The following is a 19,064-nucleotide window of genomic DNA, read 5'->3' as shown; positions in this document are numbered from 1 at the left end:
ATCTATCTATCTATCTATCTATCTATCTATCTATCTATCTATCTATCATCTATCTATCTATCTATTTACCTACCTACCTACCTATCTATCTACTTTAGCTGCAGTGTGTGTGTGTGTCTGTGTGTGTGTTTTGAAACAAGGGGGAAGTTCATGTTCCTGTGCTCACAGCATCAAGTAATATTTTCTTTACATTTTTGGGTAAAGTTTCTAGTCCAAGGACAGATGGTTTCCAGCTCAGAGCCTCACAGTTAGCTTCCCAATGTCTACATCCTATCTTTACCTTAAATAGGGATGTGCAGACAGAGGCATAGAGTGCCTATGGAAACAGTCCAGGGCAGGTGAGTATGGCTGGCATGTTGGCACTGGAAGACTTCAGTAAATGACCCACTAACTCCTTTGAAAGGAGCAATTGGGAGAGTTTCCTTTAGAAACATAAACCAAGACCAGGGATTTTGACTGGGTTATTTGATTTTAAAATGTTCATAAGTGCATAATGTTATTTTACACACACACACACACACAGATGACAGTAGAAAATTGAGCCACATCTGGGATGTCTACCTGCTAAACAAACCAGGTAGTGGGTATGGGGGGGGGTGCGGCACAGGAGATAGAGTGAAGACTTAAGGTATTTTTCTTTAAACTAACTGGGAACTTAAGGCATTTCTTTATTTTGACTACCTTTATTTGATATTTCCAAGTAGAGGAGATCTAGGAAAAAGAAAATATTTCTCAGCAAAGAGCTCTTCTTACAACATCTCTTTTTTTCTTAATATACATTATTAGAGGTAGTGAAGGTAAGGAACAGTGGGAAAAGAACTGAACTTGCAGTCAGAAGACCTGGGTCTACTCTTCTCTCCACCACTAATGTGCTGTATGATCTGGGGGCAAATCTTGGATTTGTTTCCTTCTCTGTAAAATTGAGGCCAAGGAGGGGAAGATTAGATGTTCCTTAAGGCACTTCATCCCTCTGAGACTCTTCCCTTCCTATTCTCCTCTCCCCTTTCCCTGGGCGTCCCCCCACTCCTCCAACTTGCCCTTTCTCCTAACCCTTTTTTTCTTTGCCCTCTCTTTCTTCTTTCTGATTCTTCTATTCTTTTCTTATTCATCTTTCTTCCTCTATTTCCCTCTTTTTACCCTTTCCTCTCTCTGATTTTAATCAATGGTTCTAACACTTAGTATTGAGTTTCTTCCTTCTCTACACAAATAGAACATGTGCTTCCCTATAAACTGACAATGGAAATCTCCTACGTAATAGTTTTGCAGCATTTAGGAAGATCCGAACATGCTGGGCTTGGTTCATTACAGGAAGTTAAATCTTAACAGGTTTTCACTGCTACTGAAAATAGCCAACACACTTATATAGCTGCAAACCTCAATACCATAAAGTAAGGAATGTGGGGAACTGGAATTCTGAGTCTTTTTTTATTGCCCTGAGTGCTTTTCCTCAAAAGAGACTATCCAAGTCTTTGTCATGATCAAAAACTAACTGAAAGGGCAAAAGTCTTTCTGTTTAATTCATTTTAACTCTGTTATATTTTCTGCAGTCTCAATTTCTACATGAATAGAAAAAAGGATCTTTGTAGATTTGATATAATTTTCATGCCTTTTAGTCATCTACAAAGTGCACTGGAAGGATTTAGCTCCCACTCTCTGTCCCTTGTCTTACCCATTTGGAATTTACCAAATTTAAATTGAGTTTCTGCTTCTAAAATTGATCCTGCTCCTGAAAAGCTATGTAGCCCTTTTTATCAATCACTTTTTTAATTCATTGAACAAAGCTTACTCAAATCTGATGATCCGAAGGACTGGAGTATTCTTCTTCCAGCTGAACTATGCAGTTGCTTTCTAACTATAAATTTCAATTAGGGATTAAAAAAAATACCTTTTTTTCCCTTATCGTAGGAGTGTTTTAGAACCAAAACAAACCATTAATTTTTTTAAGGCATTTTCTCTTTGAAGTAAAATCAAATGCTTCTCCAGGAATGTCATACTATAGATATTTATGTAATATGTATATATATATATGTGTGTACGAATATATACATATATACACTATACACAATATAGATACAGATGCAGGTACATATCTATACATGTACTATGTGTGTGTGTGTGTGTGTGTATGCACACACACACACATCTATAAACATAGGTATAGCTGTAGAGAGAGGTATATCTGTATTTCAGTCTAAATCTGGTTTGGAAACTCCTAAACAACTACTTTGTTGAAGAAAATAAATTCTGAAGTTGCCAATAAACGTTGGTGAATGGCAGCTGTCTCTGCTTTCCCAGGTATTAGAAATAGAATATTTTTTCCATTTATGATACTTTCTGACAGTTTCAGAAGACATATCTCAAGTCAGACAGTTGTGAGTTAGGGTAAAGTAGTTACACTGAATTCACCAAAGTGTTTCTTAGACCTACCTTGTTTTGGAAAGCAACGGAGGTGCTTTAGCCTCCGTGACTCAGTCTGCTCTATCTATTCTGTAAACCGAGGGTATGGCCTCCTGCTCCTGTTACTGTGCTGTCAATGATGCTTGTTACTGCTGTTATTTGTTTTCCATCCCGATGCTTGGTAACGTAAGTTGTTAGACTGATTAACAATTTCGGGCTTAATTATATTTCTCAGTTGCTGCAAGGGGCTACTCTATACTCTCTTCATCTAGTGGGGTGCCCATTTTACACCAGCTGTATATTTCACCTTGCTAAAGGTGAACAGTGCAAATCGGCCCAAGAAAGAATGATACACTGGGCTCTTCCAAACACTCACATTTTATTTGTGGGGAGCATAGTATCCTCCTACAAGGTTCACTGTAAATTACGATGGCAAAATCATTCCACAACAGTTTTACCTTTCCCCTTGATTAAGTTAACTATCTGGTTGTTGGGGGTGGGGGGAAACGGAGATATTCCTTTATAACAAATGTCAATGAAGTAGAACAGAATGTATAGTATATAAAGGAAACCTCCCCTTCCCTCTCATTTACTTTGCATTCTCTAAGAGGCCAAATGTTATGTCTGAACCATATAATTTTAAAGAGCCAGGAATGAGCCATTTGAAACAAAAATTCTTTTAACAAGCAAATATGTGAATTTCCATCTTATTTCTGTGGTGAATATTGAAAGTCTTCTTTAAAAGGAAAGTACAGGTAGCCATTCCCAAGGAAATGCTGAATGGCAAAGAGGAACATGATTTCAGAGTACTTACTGTATGATTAAGATCAATTTTTCTTTCCTGTTTTTCCCTTCTTTTTCTACTATGTTTCAGGACATGGAGGAGTGAATCAATTAGGGGGGGTTTTTGTAAATGGCCGTCCCCTCCCCGATGTAGTCCGCCAAAGGATTGTGGAACTTGCCCATCAAGGTGTGAGACCTTGTGACATCTCCAGGCAGCTTCGGGTCAGCCATGGTTGTGTCAGCAAAATTCTCGGCAGGTAAAGGCGGGAGAATCTCATCTCAATTAATTTCCTTAGTAAAGAAACAAAATGGTGCCCTCCAGAATGAAATGAGATAAATAACAGAAAATGGAAACAAGAGGAAATGAAGGAGATTTCATCCAGAATTGTCCAGCAATTTCCGATCCCCATTTTTATTTTTATTTGAATAGTTTATTGTCCATTCTGAATCACACAGAAGCGGACTAGTATGTGAAATGAGTGAAGTAGAAAAGACATTTGGTTTTCAAAATGCCTGGCAAGTCATTCTGAAGACCAGGGGAGTACAGGGCTCCTGTGAATTTCTTCTACCTTTCTTAGATGAATCAAGAGACACAGATGTTTGTGTTGCTGCCTAATGCAAAATGGAAAAACCACAAGTTCCAAAATCATTCAATGAAAGTTTTTTTTGCTTTTAAAGAATATTTTTTTTTTTAAACACAGTCCCCATTCACTATGTCATTTGCAGTCAATCTATGGGTGAGCTTTTATGAAATCTGTAAGAGTGTTTTTCTTTTAAGGCTTTTTATTTTACTTGAAGTAGAATGTATCCCCAAAGATATCCCAAAATGTACCAAGCAAAACCAATCAGTTTCCCTAAATTTGATATTTGAAAACTGCCATTTTTTTCCGATGAAGTTTTAGAAGTGTTATGAAATATCAGGTTATGTTCGTGAACATTAAGTCTTATGGTTCTAAATTTTTATTTTACTTTAGAAAAAATTAGATGTGCTTAACTCCTCCAATTGACTTTTTGACTCATGTTGTGAACCATTCTTGCCACTAGTTTTAAGTTTTTCTCTTCCTATTCCAGAAAAAAGTTTTAAAAATGTAGTTTCACATGCATTATAGTTTGAAAATTGTGTCTGAACTGGTAGTTTAAAAAATCATGAGTCAATTACTTTTTAGCTCATAAAATTGATGTTTTCCTTATATAATCTCTTGGTTTGAAAAAAAAATTTGCTTTTAGTAGTTGTCAAGGAAATGACCTATTGGCAAGTGGAGTGATGTCCCTGACTTTAACCTAACCATACTTTGGTGTTTCTTTGGAAAGCTTGGTACCTTTGCCCCTCGATTTCACTCTTCGCATATGCCCAGTTCCTGGTCTCCAAATCTGATGAGTCTTGTTGGTCTTTATTTCTGGAAATGGCATTTAATGAAGTTTGGGGGAGAGAAAGGAGAGAAAGAGAGAGAGAGAGAGAGAGAGAGAGAGAGAGAGAGAGAGAGATATCGAGATCCTTTGTTTTTATTGAGATATTTTCTATGAGCCTACATTTTATTTAATATTAGAGATTTTTACACAACATGATCCCAAAGCTTCCCCAATGTAAGTAGCAACTCCTCCAATTGGAGATATTGGTTGTCCTGTTATGTTCACTCACCATTGCCCCCAGCATCGGGGTAGGGCTAATATGTAAGCAATTACTTTTCTGATCAGTGACAATGTTGAACTCCTTTGGCTTCTTACCGTTTGAATAGATTTGTCATTAGACGTAGTTGTGCTATGAAGTTAACAGCTGCTATGGAGCTTTGTCATTTAAGTTGTCAACAATAAATTGGAATTTCATAGCTCATTATTTTCATAACTAATAACCACAGTGGACAAAATGTCATTCTAATTAGAATTGCCTTTTAAGAAACAACTTCAGCCCTAAAACAATACGACTGAAAATTTCTGAATTGTGGTCATTGAATCCATAGATTATTTTGCTACCAGACAATGAAAAGGACAGTGCAGTAGGAGAGAAACTGTCATCCGGCAAAATATTCAACACTAGATCCTTTTAGGAGACATTGAAAGAAAGACAAGTAGAACCCCAACTGGGCTGATATGTACAATGCCAGCACATCCTTGTGGAAGGGGAAACATTTCCATCATTCATCTGTGGGTCTGGGCTGTACAACACCAGGCACCTGATGTTTCCAGTAGTTGCAGCTTGCTTAGAGCCTGGGGACTGTGTCAAATTGACACAGAGAACTTACTTTCCTCTTCAATGTGTATCCCACATTGAACACCTTCAGAGTCTCCAGACCTTTTGGTGTAAGGTTGGTACATATGGTCCATATCAATTGAAGCTCTGTCTTCAACATGAGGTTGGCCATGGCCTGTTTTACGAAATACAAAGGGCTGGCATTTTGCATGTTCCATAGTTCTTGAAACCCTAAAGTCCCATAAATTCAGGGTTGAGATAGTTTTTGTTTGACTTCTAAGAGTCTTCACTAATATCTGTCAGAAGGTAGTTAGAAATGATGGGTGATGAAGATTTGATATGTTCCGGTGGCTTGTCTGGGCTAAATATTTAATGTCCTTTTATGGAATCACTGCCCAGTATTGTCTTCAGATAATATGTCAGAGTGTGGAAAGGAACAACCATCTCTAGTCATGGTAGACATGGAAAATTGACTCATGGGACCAAAGGAACATGATTCCGGATCAGGGAAATAAAAAGGCTAAAAAGAGATGACTCTTGTTATGGTCCTGGGGATCATAATAATAGGTCTCTGATTTGGATTCAGATGTTTTTACATTATTTTTTTTTGGTTCCCAGATGCAAAAATTACTGGATAAAAATTGATTTCTTGGCTCATGTTTTAAAACTGGGAGTTACTAATTAAAATTTGCCAGTAAGTGCAGAATGAGGAAACAGCTTGATTTTTCTATCCAGTCTTTGTCACGTGGTTGAAATTTGGAAAAGGGGCAATTTCCCGAATAATAAAACTTCAATCTCCCTGCCACCCCTCCAGATTAATTTAATGTTTGTATAACATTTGCCAACTCATATCTTAAGTAGACCTATCAAGACTTGAACTTTGATTATATTTCTTTAAATTTAATCAGCTTGATAATTGATTTTTTTTCCTGCAGACTTTGTCTACAGTAGTAGACACAGACTTCATTTATTTAAACATTCTATATTCCTATTCATTTGCTTTTTAAAAAAATTTCAATTTTTTTAATAGTTTTATTTTAGCTTAATGTGCGCAGTGGCAGGAGACTGCTCTCTCTAGAGAACAACATGGAGGAAAATATACTTAGATTTTTTAAAAACATTGTAGGAACAGATTGAACAATAATGATAACTGATTCTTTCCACCAAAAAATTTGTTTTTTTTCAACAATTTTCCTTTCACTAATATTTGTCATACAGCTAACCCCCCCATATTTCAATTAATAAAGAAGGGATTACAGAATTAAATTGTCCCTAGAAATTATATTTTGCTGCGTGAGAGCTTACTGTATCTAGTTGTGACTTATTTTTGTTTTTGTTTTTACCATTGCTTCTGATTAATAACACACATTTGTAGTTAATTTTGGATCCCTGCACACCCTTTAATCTTACCCTGTATCTGTTGTCTTGACATCATAGAAAAAACATATTTTACATCATGGTATGATTTCAATTAATGCAAGTTAATCTGTTACAAGAGGGGAAGTACCACTGGTATAACAGAATTTCAAATCATAGGATGCAGGGACGATTTTGAAGGGAGGATTCATCTGCTTCTACATTCATCTGTATTTTCTACTTCCTCTGTGTTGAGCATCATCTTATTTTGTGACAAAAATCAGCTTTGCTTGATTTCTGTCAGTTCCTTATAACTAAGCAATTTTTCCCTCTCCATCTTTGTTATAGGTATTATGAGACTGGAAGTATCAAGCCTGGGGTGATTGGAGGGTCAAAACCAAAGGTCGCCACACCCAAAGTTGTAGAAAAGATTGCAGAATATAAACGCCAAAACCCTACCATGTTTGCCTGGGAAATCAGAGATAGGCTTTTAGCAGAGCGAGTGTGTGACAATGACACCGTGCCCAGTGTCAGCTCAATTAACAGGTAAAGATTTGTGGGGGAGGGTTTTCGGGGTGGGGGTGGGAAGATAGTGTATCAATGTTCAAATGACATATAATGGAGCAGGGATACAGTTTGATGGGTACCTTATCCTAAAATGGAAGACCTGCCTTAACCTTACTTTACAAATAGCTTTTTCTGTACTCATCTTTGGGACCACTAAGAATGTAAAACAAAGAACCAGGGCTGTGCTGGGGGTGTAGATGACCTTTTTCTTCTCTTTCCAAGAGGATGTATCCCCTTCAGATGTTGGCAGTGGATGTGTACTGTCAGGGAGAGGGGAACCATTTTGATGCTCTGCCGGGGCTATTTGAGATTTCTCCAGGCCTAGACAATACCTCTGCTGTTCCTTTCCCTAGCTCCTTGGGAACAAAGACAACACAGAGTGTGCTGGGCTGGGCTGGATTTTCTTTTTTAACATCGGTTGTGTCGATCAATCTCTGTTTGTCAGGCTGAGAACCCAAATGTAAAACAATGAGTATAAAATAATCAGACTTGAGATGGAGCCAAGGAACGGGCTGTAGGACTGAAGCTTTCCGGGATGGGTATAAGTGGTCTCTTTTCTATATTCACAAAGGTTATAGGAGTGCTACCTCTCCTTTAGCTTTAGCTTCTCCCCCTCAGAGGAGATAAGTGAGATGACTAACACTGCCCCTCCCCCAAATAAACTCAGAAAAGACCCCTTGGCTTGGAAGTAGTCAAAATGGGAACAAAGAAAGTTAAGCTGACTTGTAGGGGAAAGAAATGCCTATCTATTTGACAGTCAGGATAAAGGAGTAACAGGATAAGACCAAATTGTCTCCTTCCATATAGCTATCTTCATGATTGTTATTTGTTCATGGTTTGAAAAGACTATTTACTTAGGTTGGTTTTTGGGTAGCAGGTGTTCAGTGTTTGAAACCTCACAGTGGCGTTGGTTAGCTGTTAAAATAAACCATGGCAAGCTAATGGATATATGACTAGAAGTACATAGACCCAGGGATCAAGAATCTTTGTAGGAAGCAAAAATAACATTGGATCTTTCTTGCTTCCATATCAAATTAGGATGTATTTATCAATGATTCCCTCCCTCAACAAAGATATCAGAGGTCCAGAAAAACCAACAAACAAGGTTGATCTTAGTGGTGAGGCAAAACAATCATAAGATTTAGAGTAGGACATAAAGGGTCATGTAGTCTATCTCCCGTTTTTTTCAAAGTTGATGAAACTGCCATGTAAAGGGTGACTTACTTTTGGTCACAGAGACAGTAACAGTCTGGATTCCCAATTAATTCCTAAGACTGGTGTGCTTTTTTTTTGGAGGGGGGGGCAGGGACTATTTTTCTGCTACTTCTTCTTGAGAAACAACACACAATTTTTATGTCTGCTGATGTCATATCCTCCTTGTAGCCTGCTTCCTGTCAAGGGAAAAATCTTTGCAAAATGAGCTGATTAGGGAAAGCCCAGAGACGATCATAATTCCTATAGGTGATACTCATTTAAGAAAGGGAAATCCCATCAGCTTCTGGAATGATATGGAGTCAGAACTTTCAAATTTCAGGTATTTTTAATTCAATTTATTTTAAATGATTTTACTACCGTTGGTGTGAAATGTCTGCCTTACATACGGTTTCACATGGATCACTTTTAGTATATCAGAATTCTTGCCAAGTTTAAAAAATGCTCAGATAATGAACAGATTCAGCAAGAGAGAGAGAGAGAGAGAGAGAGAGAGAGAGAGAGAGAGAGAAACAAAAACTTAAACCAGGAGGACCTGTTATTCAGCATCAAAGACAAGAAAGCAAAATTTCTCTTTAAGCAGATTGTTGTGGCCTAATGTTTCTGTCACTCATGGCCAAGGATAATGTCACTGATGAAGAGAGGACCTCTTTGGTTCCTCATTCATAGGTATATTATTTCTTTAAGATTTTTTATTGATACATTGTGTTTTCATATAATAGTTACTTTGTCTTTGACTTGAGATTTGCTGATTTTTGGGGTTGTTTTCTTTCCCTTTACCTTGTTGAGGTCATTCTCATGAGATGTGTCCTAGTGTAGTGGATGGACATCCGAGCTCAGAGTCAGGAATCAGCTCTTGTCTCTGTCACATATTAATTGTGTGACCCTAAGCAAGTCACTGCCTGGACATCTCTCTAAAATGAAACATTGCAGTGCAGGTGCTGATCTTCATTGGGAGGGGGAGTTTCCTCATGGGGAAATCCTTATACTAAAAAAATCTCAAGTGTGGGCCTTCCCCTGGCCCACCAAAGTGTTTTTAGTTTAAGCATGTATTTCATGAAGAGTTCTTTATACTGAGAAAAATCACAGGCTGGGTCTCCCCTTTTCTTCCCTCCAAAAGTCATTGTTCTAAGAATGTATTTAAAGACCAGATCTCTTAAACATCTACATTGGAGGATCAAAGGATAATTTCCCCCACTAGGGCCTGGGTAAAGGCATAGAATTCTCACTCACTGAGTTTGGTGTAACTGGATTCAAGGTCACTTGACTCAAAGACTGTAGGATGTAGTGGGGAAAGCAATAGATTTGGGTGTGAACAGACCTGGATTTAAGACAATTGCTGTGTGAAAGTCATTTAATCTCTGAGTCCATTTCCAATAAATTTGGGACCAAGAATTTTTATAGAACACAATAATGTCATTAGACCTTTCTCACCTTTATATCAGCTTACGATGCATTTATTAATGAGAAATAATAGATAAATAGATAGATAATGTATTACCTCTCTCACAGTAATTTTTTTAAGGGAATGACTTTTGTAAATTGTAAAGTACTATAGAAATGAAATTATTATTATTATGAAATGATTTTAAATCATAATTAAAAGGACATGTTAAAGTGCATTCAGCAAATATTTATTGTTGTCCACATACTCTAGAGACTACTGGGCATTGGTCCATAAAATTTCAGAAGCCCCTGCCTCAACAAATTGACAATTTCATATGAAATCATTAAAAGACAGTACAAGATTATAAATAATCAAATGTCAAAATGTGTGTTAAAAATTGAATGTAAGTAATAGTAAAAAAAAAAAATCCACATTTCTGTAGCATTTCAGTCATGTTTAGTGCAGTTTTAAACTACACTAAGACTTTTGGGACACATATATACAACTTATTAATTAGGTAGCTCATTTGAACTATAAATTTAAAGCCAATATTAAATATTGTAAATCAAAAAATTTTTTTGTATGACTGAAATGCCCCAGAAATTTGAACAATTGTTATTATCACTTACATTCAACTTCTACTATATATCTTGACATTCCACGTGTATATATGTGGTTTTTTAATGTTTTCTGAAACTTCTCCTTTTTTCCTTTATTGTTTTGGAGAACTTTTTTCTTTTTGCTGGTATTTTGTTCTTCAAATATAGAAAGTAGGAGAATGATTGACCTAGAGAGGTATTTTCTCTTAGTATCTTTTTCTTATTGAGAAGCAATGATATAAAAGGTGAGATCTAATGTAGATATAGAGTGAATAACATTTTTCTAATGATCCTTCCCCTTCTTTCTACTTTGGCCCTGATCACTTCTCCCTGGGGCATTGCAATAACTTTCTAATTGGTTTCTCTGTCTCAAGTGTCTTTCTTCTCCAATTCCTCCTCTACTGGCCAGGTCATCCCCCCACTCCCACCACCAAGTTTAAAGAGCTGCAGTGATTCCCCATTGCCTTTAAGATAACATACAAATGCCTTCATTTTCCATTTAAAGCCTGTCGTAATCTGACCTCAACTTATATTTCCATCCATGACTCCCCTTTACACACTCTTATGTTCTAGCTAAACTGCCCCATTTCTTCTTCTTCATATATGTCATTCTTTTGCCTATCTCCCTGCCTTTGCATGGGTCAACTCTCATGGCTGGAATGTACTCCCACCTTACCTCTTAGAATAACTAGCTTCCTTCCAAGTTCTACTTAAATGACATTTCCTAAATGAAGACTTCTTGATCACTCCAATACTAGGGTCCCTCCAAATTGCTTTCTGTGTGTGTGTGTATTTTATATTCACTTATACAAGAACATTTTATTTCCTCTAATAGAATATAAGATCTTTGAAGGGATGGAGGAATGTTTCATTTTAGTCTTTCTTTCCCTAGCACCTAGCACAGTGTCTGGTATTTAGATACTTAGTTGATTGACTGTTTGGGATTTTTTCTTTCCCTTCTTAGTGGAGTGGTTCAGTAGAAAGAGTTCATATCTGACCTGGCCACCAAATTGTGAGACTGGAGCAATTGATTTTACCTAAACGGGCTTCACTTTCTTTATCTGTAAAGTGGTGGGATGTTTGGACTAGTGAAGTAGATCATTTAGCTCTAAATCTATGATTCTATGATCTGCATGATATTTGGGGGGGTAATCTTTTACTTTGAATTAAACCTGAAATTCTCTTCCGCATCTTTCCCTCCTCTTCCCCCACTCCAGGCCACTGCTGGGAAAGGGGGGAAGGGAAATGTGCTTTTGGCATCTTGAATTGAAACTCAGAATGCATTTGCTCACATAAACAATGTTTAAAATGATGGTTTTCTCTTTCTCTTTCACTTCCCTCTACCTAGCCCTGGAAATTCATTTGTGCATGTATAAAGCCTTTCAAACACTTCCCTACTTTATCAATTCTTGTAATTACAAAAGGGGAAAATTTGAATAATCACAAGTGTCTATAATACCTAACATACTTTTAAGTTCTAAGCCTGAAATTTCAAATGGATTTAACATCTCAATAGGCTTTATCGATATATGAACAAATGAGTTAACATATGTAAAGTGCTTTGCAAGCTTTAAAGTGTAATATAAATGCCATTATTATTATATGATTTTTGGTGTGTGGCAAAGGAGAATATACTTCCTTTAAGGGTTGTGGCAAAACTACTGAACTTAGGGTTAGGAGACCAGGGTCCTATTGCCTGCCGGCTCTGCCATGGGTTAAGTGTGTGACTCTGAAACTCCCTGGGCCTCAGTTTTCTTATCTGTAAAATGATGGTGTCCTATTAGATGATTATTAAGGTACCTGACATCTCTAATGTTCTATGATATTTGTATAGTGTCAGGTAGTGTGCCAATGCTCTACAAAATAATGAATGCTAATGTGAATTTAGTTTTCATTAGACCTAATTTAGAGTATATACTGTGTGCTCTTCTCATGTGAATATTTTGAAAATAATTTATATTTGTTAATATTTCTATCATAGTTGATTAGCTTTCTTATTAAAGTCTTCTCTGCTGCAGCTCCTCATTGTAACAATGGTCTGCTCATTCCTTTCTGGCCCTACAGGGTGAATGCTTACATCTCCTTGTGGAAAATGGTTATAGGATCATAGATTTTGATCTGGGAGAGCCTTCAGAGATCTATTTTGACCCCCTTATTTTAAAAAAAAAAGATTCTTGGACTAGACCTGTGATTTCATCAGTGTAAGGAACTCCTTGGGAAAAAGCTCCGTCACCATTACAGAACCACACCTCACCTATAACTTATGTGTTAGTGAGTTGTCTGGGCCCCTGAAAGCTTAAATAAGGTAACTATAGTATACAGTCAATGTATGTCAGAGCAGGACTTGGTGCTATGTCTTCATTACTCTAGGAAGTAAGCCCTTTCTCCATTATGCCACACTCCAAACCTCCTCATTTTATAGACTAGAAACTGTGGCTCAGAGATGATGTGATGTGACCAAGTCGACACAGTTTTTCTCTTTGGCTCCCACAAATTCCCTTTCCTTCATGCAAGCCCCAAAGGACAATTTATGCAATCACATTGTCTGAGTATTCCTAAGTCAGGACTATTGCTTTGATCACTCAGTCAACAATGTGGATTGGATGCCCATTGTGTCCAGATCATTTCATGGTTTCTCAAAGTCAAAGGCTAAAATGATATAGTCATTCTGTGATGCCCATCTTTCTCAAAGTTGTGTTCAGTTGTGTCCAACTCTTCATGACCCCATTTGGGGTTTTCTTAGCAAAGATACCAGAAGGGTTTGCCATTTCCTTCTCCGGCTCATTTTACAGATGAGGACCTGAGGCAAACAGGGCTAAGTGACTTGCCTGGGGTCACACAGCTAGTAAGTGTTTCAGGCCAAATTTAAACTCAGGTAGAGGAGTCTTCCTGATTCCAAGCTCAGTGCTCTAGCTGCCCCTCCCAACTTTTAGGCTCCCGAAAACAGAAACTTCCAGCAGCTTTGCCTATTATTTTCACAAAAGATAGTCTAGGAACTCCAAAAGAAGTTTTCCTATGAGGCTAGCATTTTATCATCTCTAACATTAAATAAATGGCATTATACTAAAGCAGATTGGTTTTGATTCATTGAACAACTAAACGAGACAATAGCTATTCTATAGTCAGGTCTCTGCAGATGACACCACAGATCCATGAAGAATTTACAAATGTTATTGACATAACTATTTCCAGTTTATGGTGCGGTTCTGTAGTCCTTACATAGGCAGGACACTCAATAACAATAGTCCAGAATTGCAAAGGTAGGACTATAATTTCCCATATTACAGAAAACGAATGTGTTGTTCCACTTAGAATCATAGACTGTTAGTCCTTAGAAGTCATCTACTCTGACTTCCCCATTTAACCTGTGAGGAAACTGAGTCCCACAGAGGGGCATGATTGATACAAGGTAGTGTCATGGCCTAGTATCTGGGTTTGTTCCTGTTGGAGTACATGGTGTTTGGTTTTTTCTTTCAATAGACACAAACCCAGATTTTTTTGTCACTGCAAGTTCAATCATTATGTTTTGGGATGATTCTTCTATCTACTACATGCATGGATCACTTGATTGAATCTTTCTCCCTCCCTTGGTTTGGATGCTTTTCCTAGTGTATTTAATCCTGATCTTTCCATCCCTTTCTGTCAGCCTTATAGGGAAGGTGTAAGAAAATATAATCATTCATAATGAGGCCTTATGATTGAACTAAAATAATTTCTGGGTTCCTTCATGTTGAGTTGTTTACTTATGCCAGTGGGTTCTGTTTGCTTCTCTGTCATGCCTGATAGTAAGTGGTCCTTTTTTCCCCCAAAAAATTACATTCAGGATCATCCGGACAAAGGTACAGCAGCCACCCAACCAGCAGGTCCCAGCTTCCAGTCACAGCATAGGTAAGAAGAACATTTTTTTTAAAGATTAAAAAAATGGAATCAAAATATTCTAAAGAACTTTTAATCATTCTTATGGACAGATAATTCTACATAAAACAGTTCAGCACACGTACTAATGCGCCTTCTTTGTCATTCTCCAAGGGCTGAACATGGTAAATGAATTTTATAAATACTGCTAAAAGGTTTTGAATTTTACTGATTATTATGATAAATAGCTTTCACCATGAGACAGAAAATTGAAATCTAAGCCAAAAAAAAAAAAAAGGAAACACACTAATGGGGGTCTATAGAATGTCAGATAATTAAAGTAATAAATCAAGAAAGGGATACTTATTCATAACATTTTCTGCATCATTAGTCAGTAAGTAGTTTTGAATGTGTTTTTTTCTTCTATCAACCAACCATTCCATAATTCTTTGTGCACTTGCAGTCTTGAGTGAAGAGGTAGCAAAACTTTTTGAACTTTCTTTTCCTTTCTTCTTCCAATCTAATTTAGATGCAGGCTGACTGCATTGAGTGAGGACTAATCATTCTTTGATGGGCTTCAGAGGCCTTTGCCGTTCAAGATCGAGGAACATTGATTAGGGAATGGGACCGTTATTAGTGTGGGGCCATGTTAGCTGTGACTTTATTTTCTCATAGAGTCACCTTCTCTCTAACTCCTGTGAGAGAAAAATAGTTTTCCTTCATTTTAAGTAAATCCAAATGAGACCAAAAGAACATCTTAAAAATATTTATTTTCTGGGAGGGGTGATAATATATTTATGTAAACAAGCAGTAAAAAACCACATTTGTTTTACTTTCTGGGCCAGTACAAAGCAAAAGCCTGGTCCATTCTAATTAATTTGGGTCTTTGAGTTCTTAAACTTCTCTGCCTTTATCAGCTCTACTTTGAATATATTTGGGATGACATCTAGTGGGAGTCCTTCCAACTGTGAAAAGAGAATTGAGTTGCCTGCTAAGAGATCCTGGTTGGGACTTGACTCCGGCCTTCTACTATTGCTGTTGGTACAACACAAAAAAATGTAGTTTGTAGGTTGATCTAAAGACAGTTGTTAAAATCTGTTTTTGCCATTGGTCCAGATGAATGTCAATACCTTCTACCAAAACAGCATGTTTTGTCATGGGGTCTCAAAGCACTTTCCAAGTGCTGGTTTGTCTCTGGCCAGCCGCAGTGGGAACACAAAAATAGTCTTGGGGGTAATCGATGGGTGTCAGTTGAGGTGATTCCATTGAACTTCTGATGAAGCAGAGAATGGTTTCTAGAGCCAGTAAAGGTATGGAGTTTCTGTGACCTCCACTGTCATGGCACACCTGAGTCAGTAGCATTTCTCACTGCTACAGGTATTCCCCTATGTCTGACATGCTAAATCTCCTAGAAACAGAATGAAGTTGATGTTGGCAATTATCTGGTCAATTTAGGCTGTGTAGACAGCCAATTCAGATGTTGAGGGTCTTCTCCCCGCCCTCCTGTGAGGTCCATTGCTCCCTTCTTCCAATTACGAGTGGGTGGGGAGAATGCATGGGACTGCAGAAGGCAGAATGTCATGTTGGATTGTGGAGACAGAATGCTGAACTTGGAGTCAGGAAGCCCTGGGTTCAAATCTCACCTCTGACACTTGCTAGCTGTGTAATAATAACCAACATTTATTTGGTTAAATGCAATAGATATTTCATGTGTTATCTACAACATTAGACAGACCTGTAATTTCATTGATATAGAGGACTATGAATTAGGAAACTCCCTCTACCTATGCAGATTGGTCAGTGGTCTGTAACTTGGTGAATAATCTGAGGGTACTGAAAGGTTGGGATTTGCCCAGGGTTACACATCCTGTGTCAGAGGTGAGACTTGAACCCAGATTTTCTTCACTCTGAGATCAGCTCTCTATTCACTTTAATATCATGCTGCTTCTCAGAAAAAAAAAAGTAAAATTATAGTGTCCTGTATACTTGATCTCAGAGTTGTAGGAGGCAAATGTCATTTCAACTATGTTACAGACATAGAAATGGGATTGAACTAGAATAAGATGGAGAAGGGCTGAATTTATCATTCCTGCACAACAAAACAGACCATTCTTTAGTACTTAGGAAATAGTTTTGGTATTTTAGGAAATACCTTATACTTCTTCTTTTTAGAAATCTTCCTTGGCCCTTAGGAAAAGATACCTTATACAGTGTAGGCTCTCAATGCTATTTTGCGGCACCTGAATGATATTCAAGCTGCTGTGTCAGTTTTTTTTTTCTTTCCTATGTAACCTTGGGCAAGTCACTTAAATCTGTTTGACTTAGTTTCCTCATCTGTAAAATGAGCTAGAGAAGGAAATGGCAAACCACTCCAGTATCTTTGCCAAGAAAACTCCAAATGGCATCACGAAGAGTTGGATATGACTAAAACAACTGAAAACAACAACGTCAGTTTATAGGATCAGAGATCACTAAAGTAGAGCTCAAAAGTAGCTCAGAGACCTTCCAGTCCAGACCTTTTGTTTTCTAGCTGAGGATAGTAAGGCCCAGGGAGACTAAGCAACTTTGCTTAAGGTTACTCAGGTAGTAAGTATAAGAAGTGGGATTTGAACCCATGTTCCCTAACTCTCCTGTGCTCCTTTCACAGTACGACATTGCCTCCCTCTAGTGTTTGACACTGACAAAGACTGTATTTCACCTTTTTCATTCCAAACAGGTTACTTAAATACTGTCCCTATAAGAGTGACAGGTCAACAAACATTTATTATTATTATATTATAATCACACTGATCATTATTTATATGTATTTATATATGTTTATAATAATGTAATATATTATGATCATGGTAATCATATTATAATATAATGTAATTATTATTGTAAATACTCATTAGGTACCAGGCACTGTACTAAACTCAAAAGACAGAACCTATCCTCAAAGAGCTTACATTCTAATGGAGGAAAGACAATATACAAATTAAAGCTGAAAAGAGTATTGGGGAGGGTGAAAAAAGGTACTCAAGGGGTCATGGTGGAAAAAGAAGTCCTGAGAGTCAGGAGCAGAACTGGGAAGGAATAAAGGAAAGAACATGGATGACCCAGGAACTTCCTTAAAATGAAGATTCCAGGGGGCACTGACCAATCAGAGGAAGGACTGAAGGAGCAAGCAAATTGGCCTTTTGTCCTTTCATTCCCTTGGTTGTTAATGTAATTCAACTAGCATATAGGCAAATTTACCCTTTAAAATAGTAACAATGTTCAAAGGCTGTCAGGATTATGTGTAGAAAGAGCAGGGTTGTAAACAGTTAGGTTGTATAGTTGATGTATATTGTAATTCTTAGGGCAATGGAAGCTCCGTGTTGGGAGTGTCTTAGAATCATATATAGAATGTGAATATTAGAACTGGAAGGAACTTTAGCACTCATCTGGCCCCTACGTTTTATTTTTAAAGATGAGGAAATAGAGACCCAGAGAGGTGAGACATCTTGACCAAAGTCACATAGTTAATGGCAGAGTCAAAATTTGAACTCAGTTCTCTTGATCCCCAGTCCAATGCTCTTTTCACTATTAAGAATGTTAAAATTAGAGGTGGAAGTAAGTTACACTGATCAAAAACAAAAACAAAAACAAAAAACCTTGATTTTGAAGGTGTGAATCCAGGATGCTATCAGCATCAGGCACTCCCTCCAGTGGTTCAGAGCACAACCTTTGCACTACTTCTCATTCTGTTCAGAGGTTCATTGGGCACAGGAAAGGACTAGATAGATGCAAAGCTGGAAGGGACCTGAGTGGCCATTGTGTCCAACCCTCTCATTTTACAGATGAGGGAACTGGGATGCAGAGAAGTGAAGTGACTTGCCCAAGGTCACACAGCTACTAAATGACAGAGTCAGAATCTTAATTACTTAATTAGTTAAGTCCTCCGACTTCAAATTCTTCACGCTTTCCTCCATACCATACTGCCAGTTCACATCATCTCTAAATAACACATGAAAGATCCACCCAACTCATTGCTATCCTTGCTCTGGTTCTTTTAAAATAAGTACACGCCACCTTTAAAAAGGATCCAAGCTTACTTACAAAGGCTTGATGAGGTTGTGATGTCACAAGATTGTGCAAACTCAAAGGAAACCTCGCTTTCCGCACCACACCCCTCTCCTCCTCTTAGGGCGTGTTTGTAGTTTTGCCTATTAGAATCAGGGTAATTTGTAGTGGGGAGCAGGATAAAGCCCACTCTTTGGCAGCCCACTCCCAATTCCTTTCCCCTAACATTTATATCCAGGTGAAATCAGGTTTACCGAGAGTACGGGGAACATCTTTGCTGGACGGAAGAAGAAATATAGAAGTCACAAAAGGAAGAGCTTGTAGCAGAGTAGAAACTCGATTTATCTTCCTCAATTAGTCCTAGTCCTGCATGGGTGGGGCTGAGACGGATTAGGAAAGATTTGAGGGGGGAGGTAGGAATATCTACTGATTGTGTTGATTACGTGTAGATGAGAACCTTATCTACATATCTTACCAGTCCTTCCCTCGGGCTGCTTAAGATACCTATTCCCCGCGCATGGCATCTGGGGCAAATAAATCTCTTCGGTTTGCCAGACTTTAGCAACCACTCGGTTTATATATTCAGATTATTTCTTTCAAGGGCTAGGGCAAGGGAAACAAGATGACTAATTCCTAGTGACCATGACACTTAGAGTGCTAGACTACTGGTCTCTAA

At 37.8% G+C, this 19,064-nt stretch overlaps 1 protein-coding gene across 2 annotated transcripts in view; it reads left to right on the top strand.

Moving 5' to 3' along the window:
- Positions 1-19,064, top strand: part of PAX5 (paired box 5) — a 352,843-nt gene that overhangs the window by 19,354 nt on the left and 314,425 nt on the right. For both annotated transcript variants that reach the window (XM_027859120.1, XM_027859121.1), the window contains exons 2-4: positions 3,272-3,437; positions 7,073-7,270; positions 14,313-14,377. In XM_027859120.1, the coding sequence (XP_027714921.1) occupies positions 3,272-3,437; positions 7,073-7,270; positions 14,313-14,377 (429 nt within the window). The remainder of the gene's footprint in view (positions 1-3,271; positions 3,438-7,072; positions 7,271-14,312; positions 14,378-19,064) is intronic.

The sequence above is a fragment of the Vombatus ursinus genome, unplaced genomic scaffold (genome assembly GCF_900497805.2).
Source record: "Vombatus ursinus unplaced genomic scaffold, bare-nosed wombat genome assembly UNPS02014158.1, whole genome shotgun sequence".
NCBI classification, from domain to species: domain Eukaryota; kingdom Metazoa; phylum Chordata; class Mammalia; order Diprotodontia; family Vombatidae; genus Vombatus; species Vombatus ursinus.
This window is presented reverse-complemented; position numbering and strand designations above follow the sequence as displayed.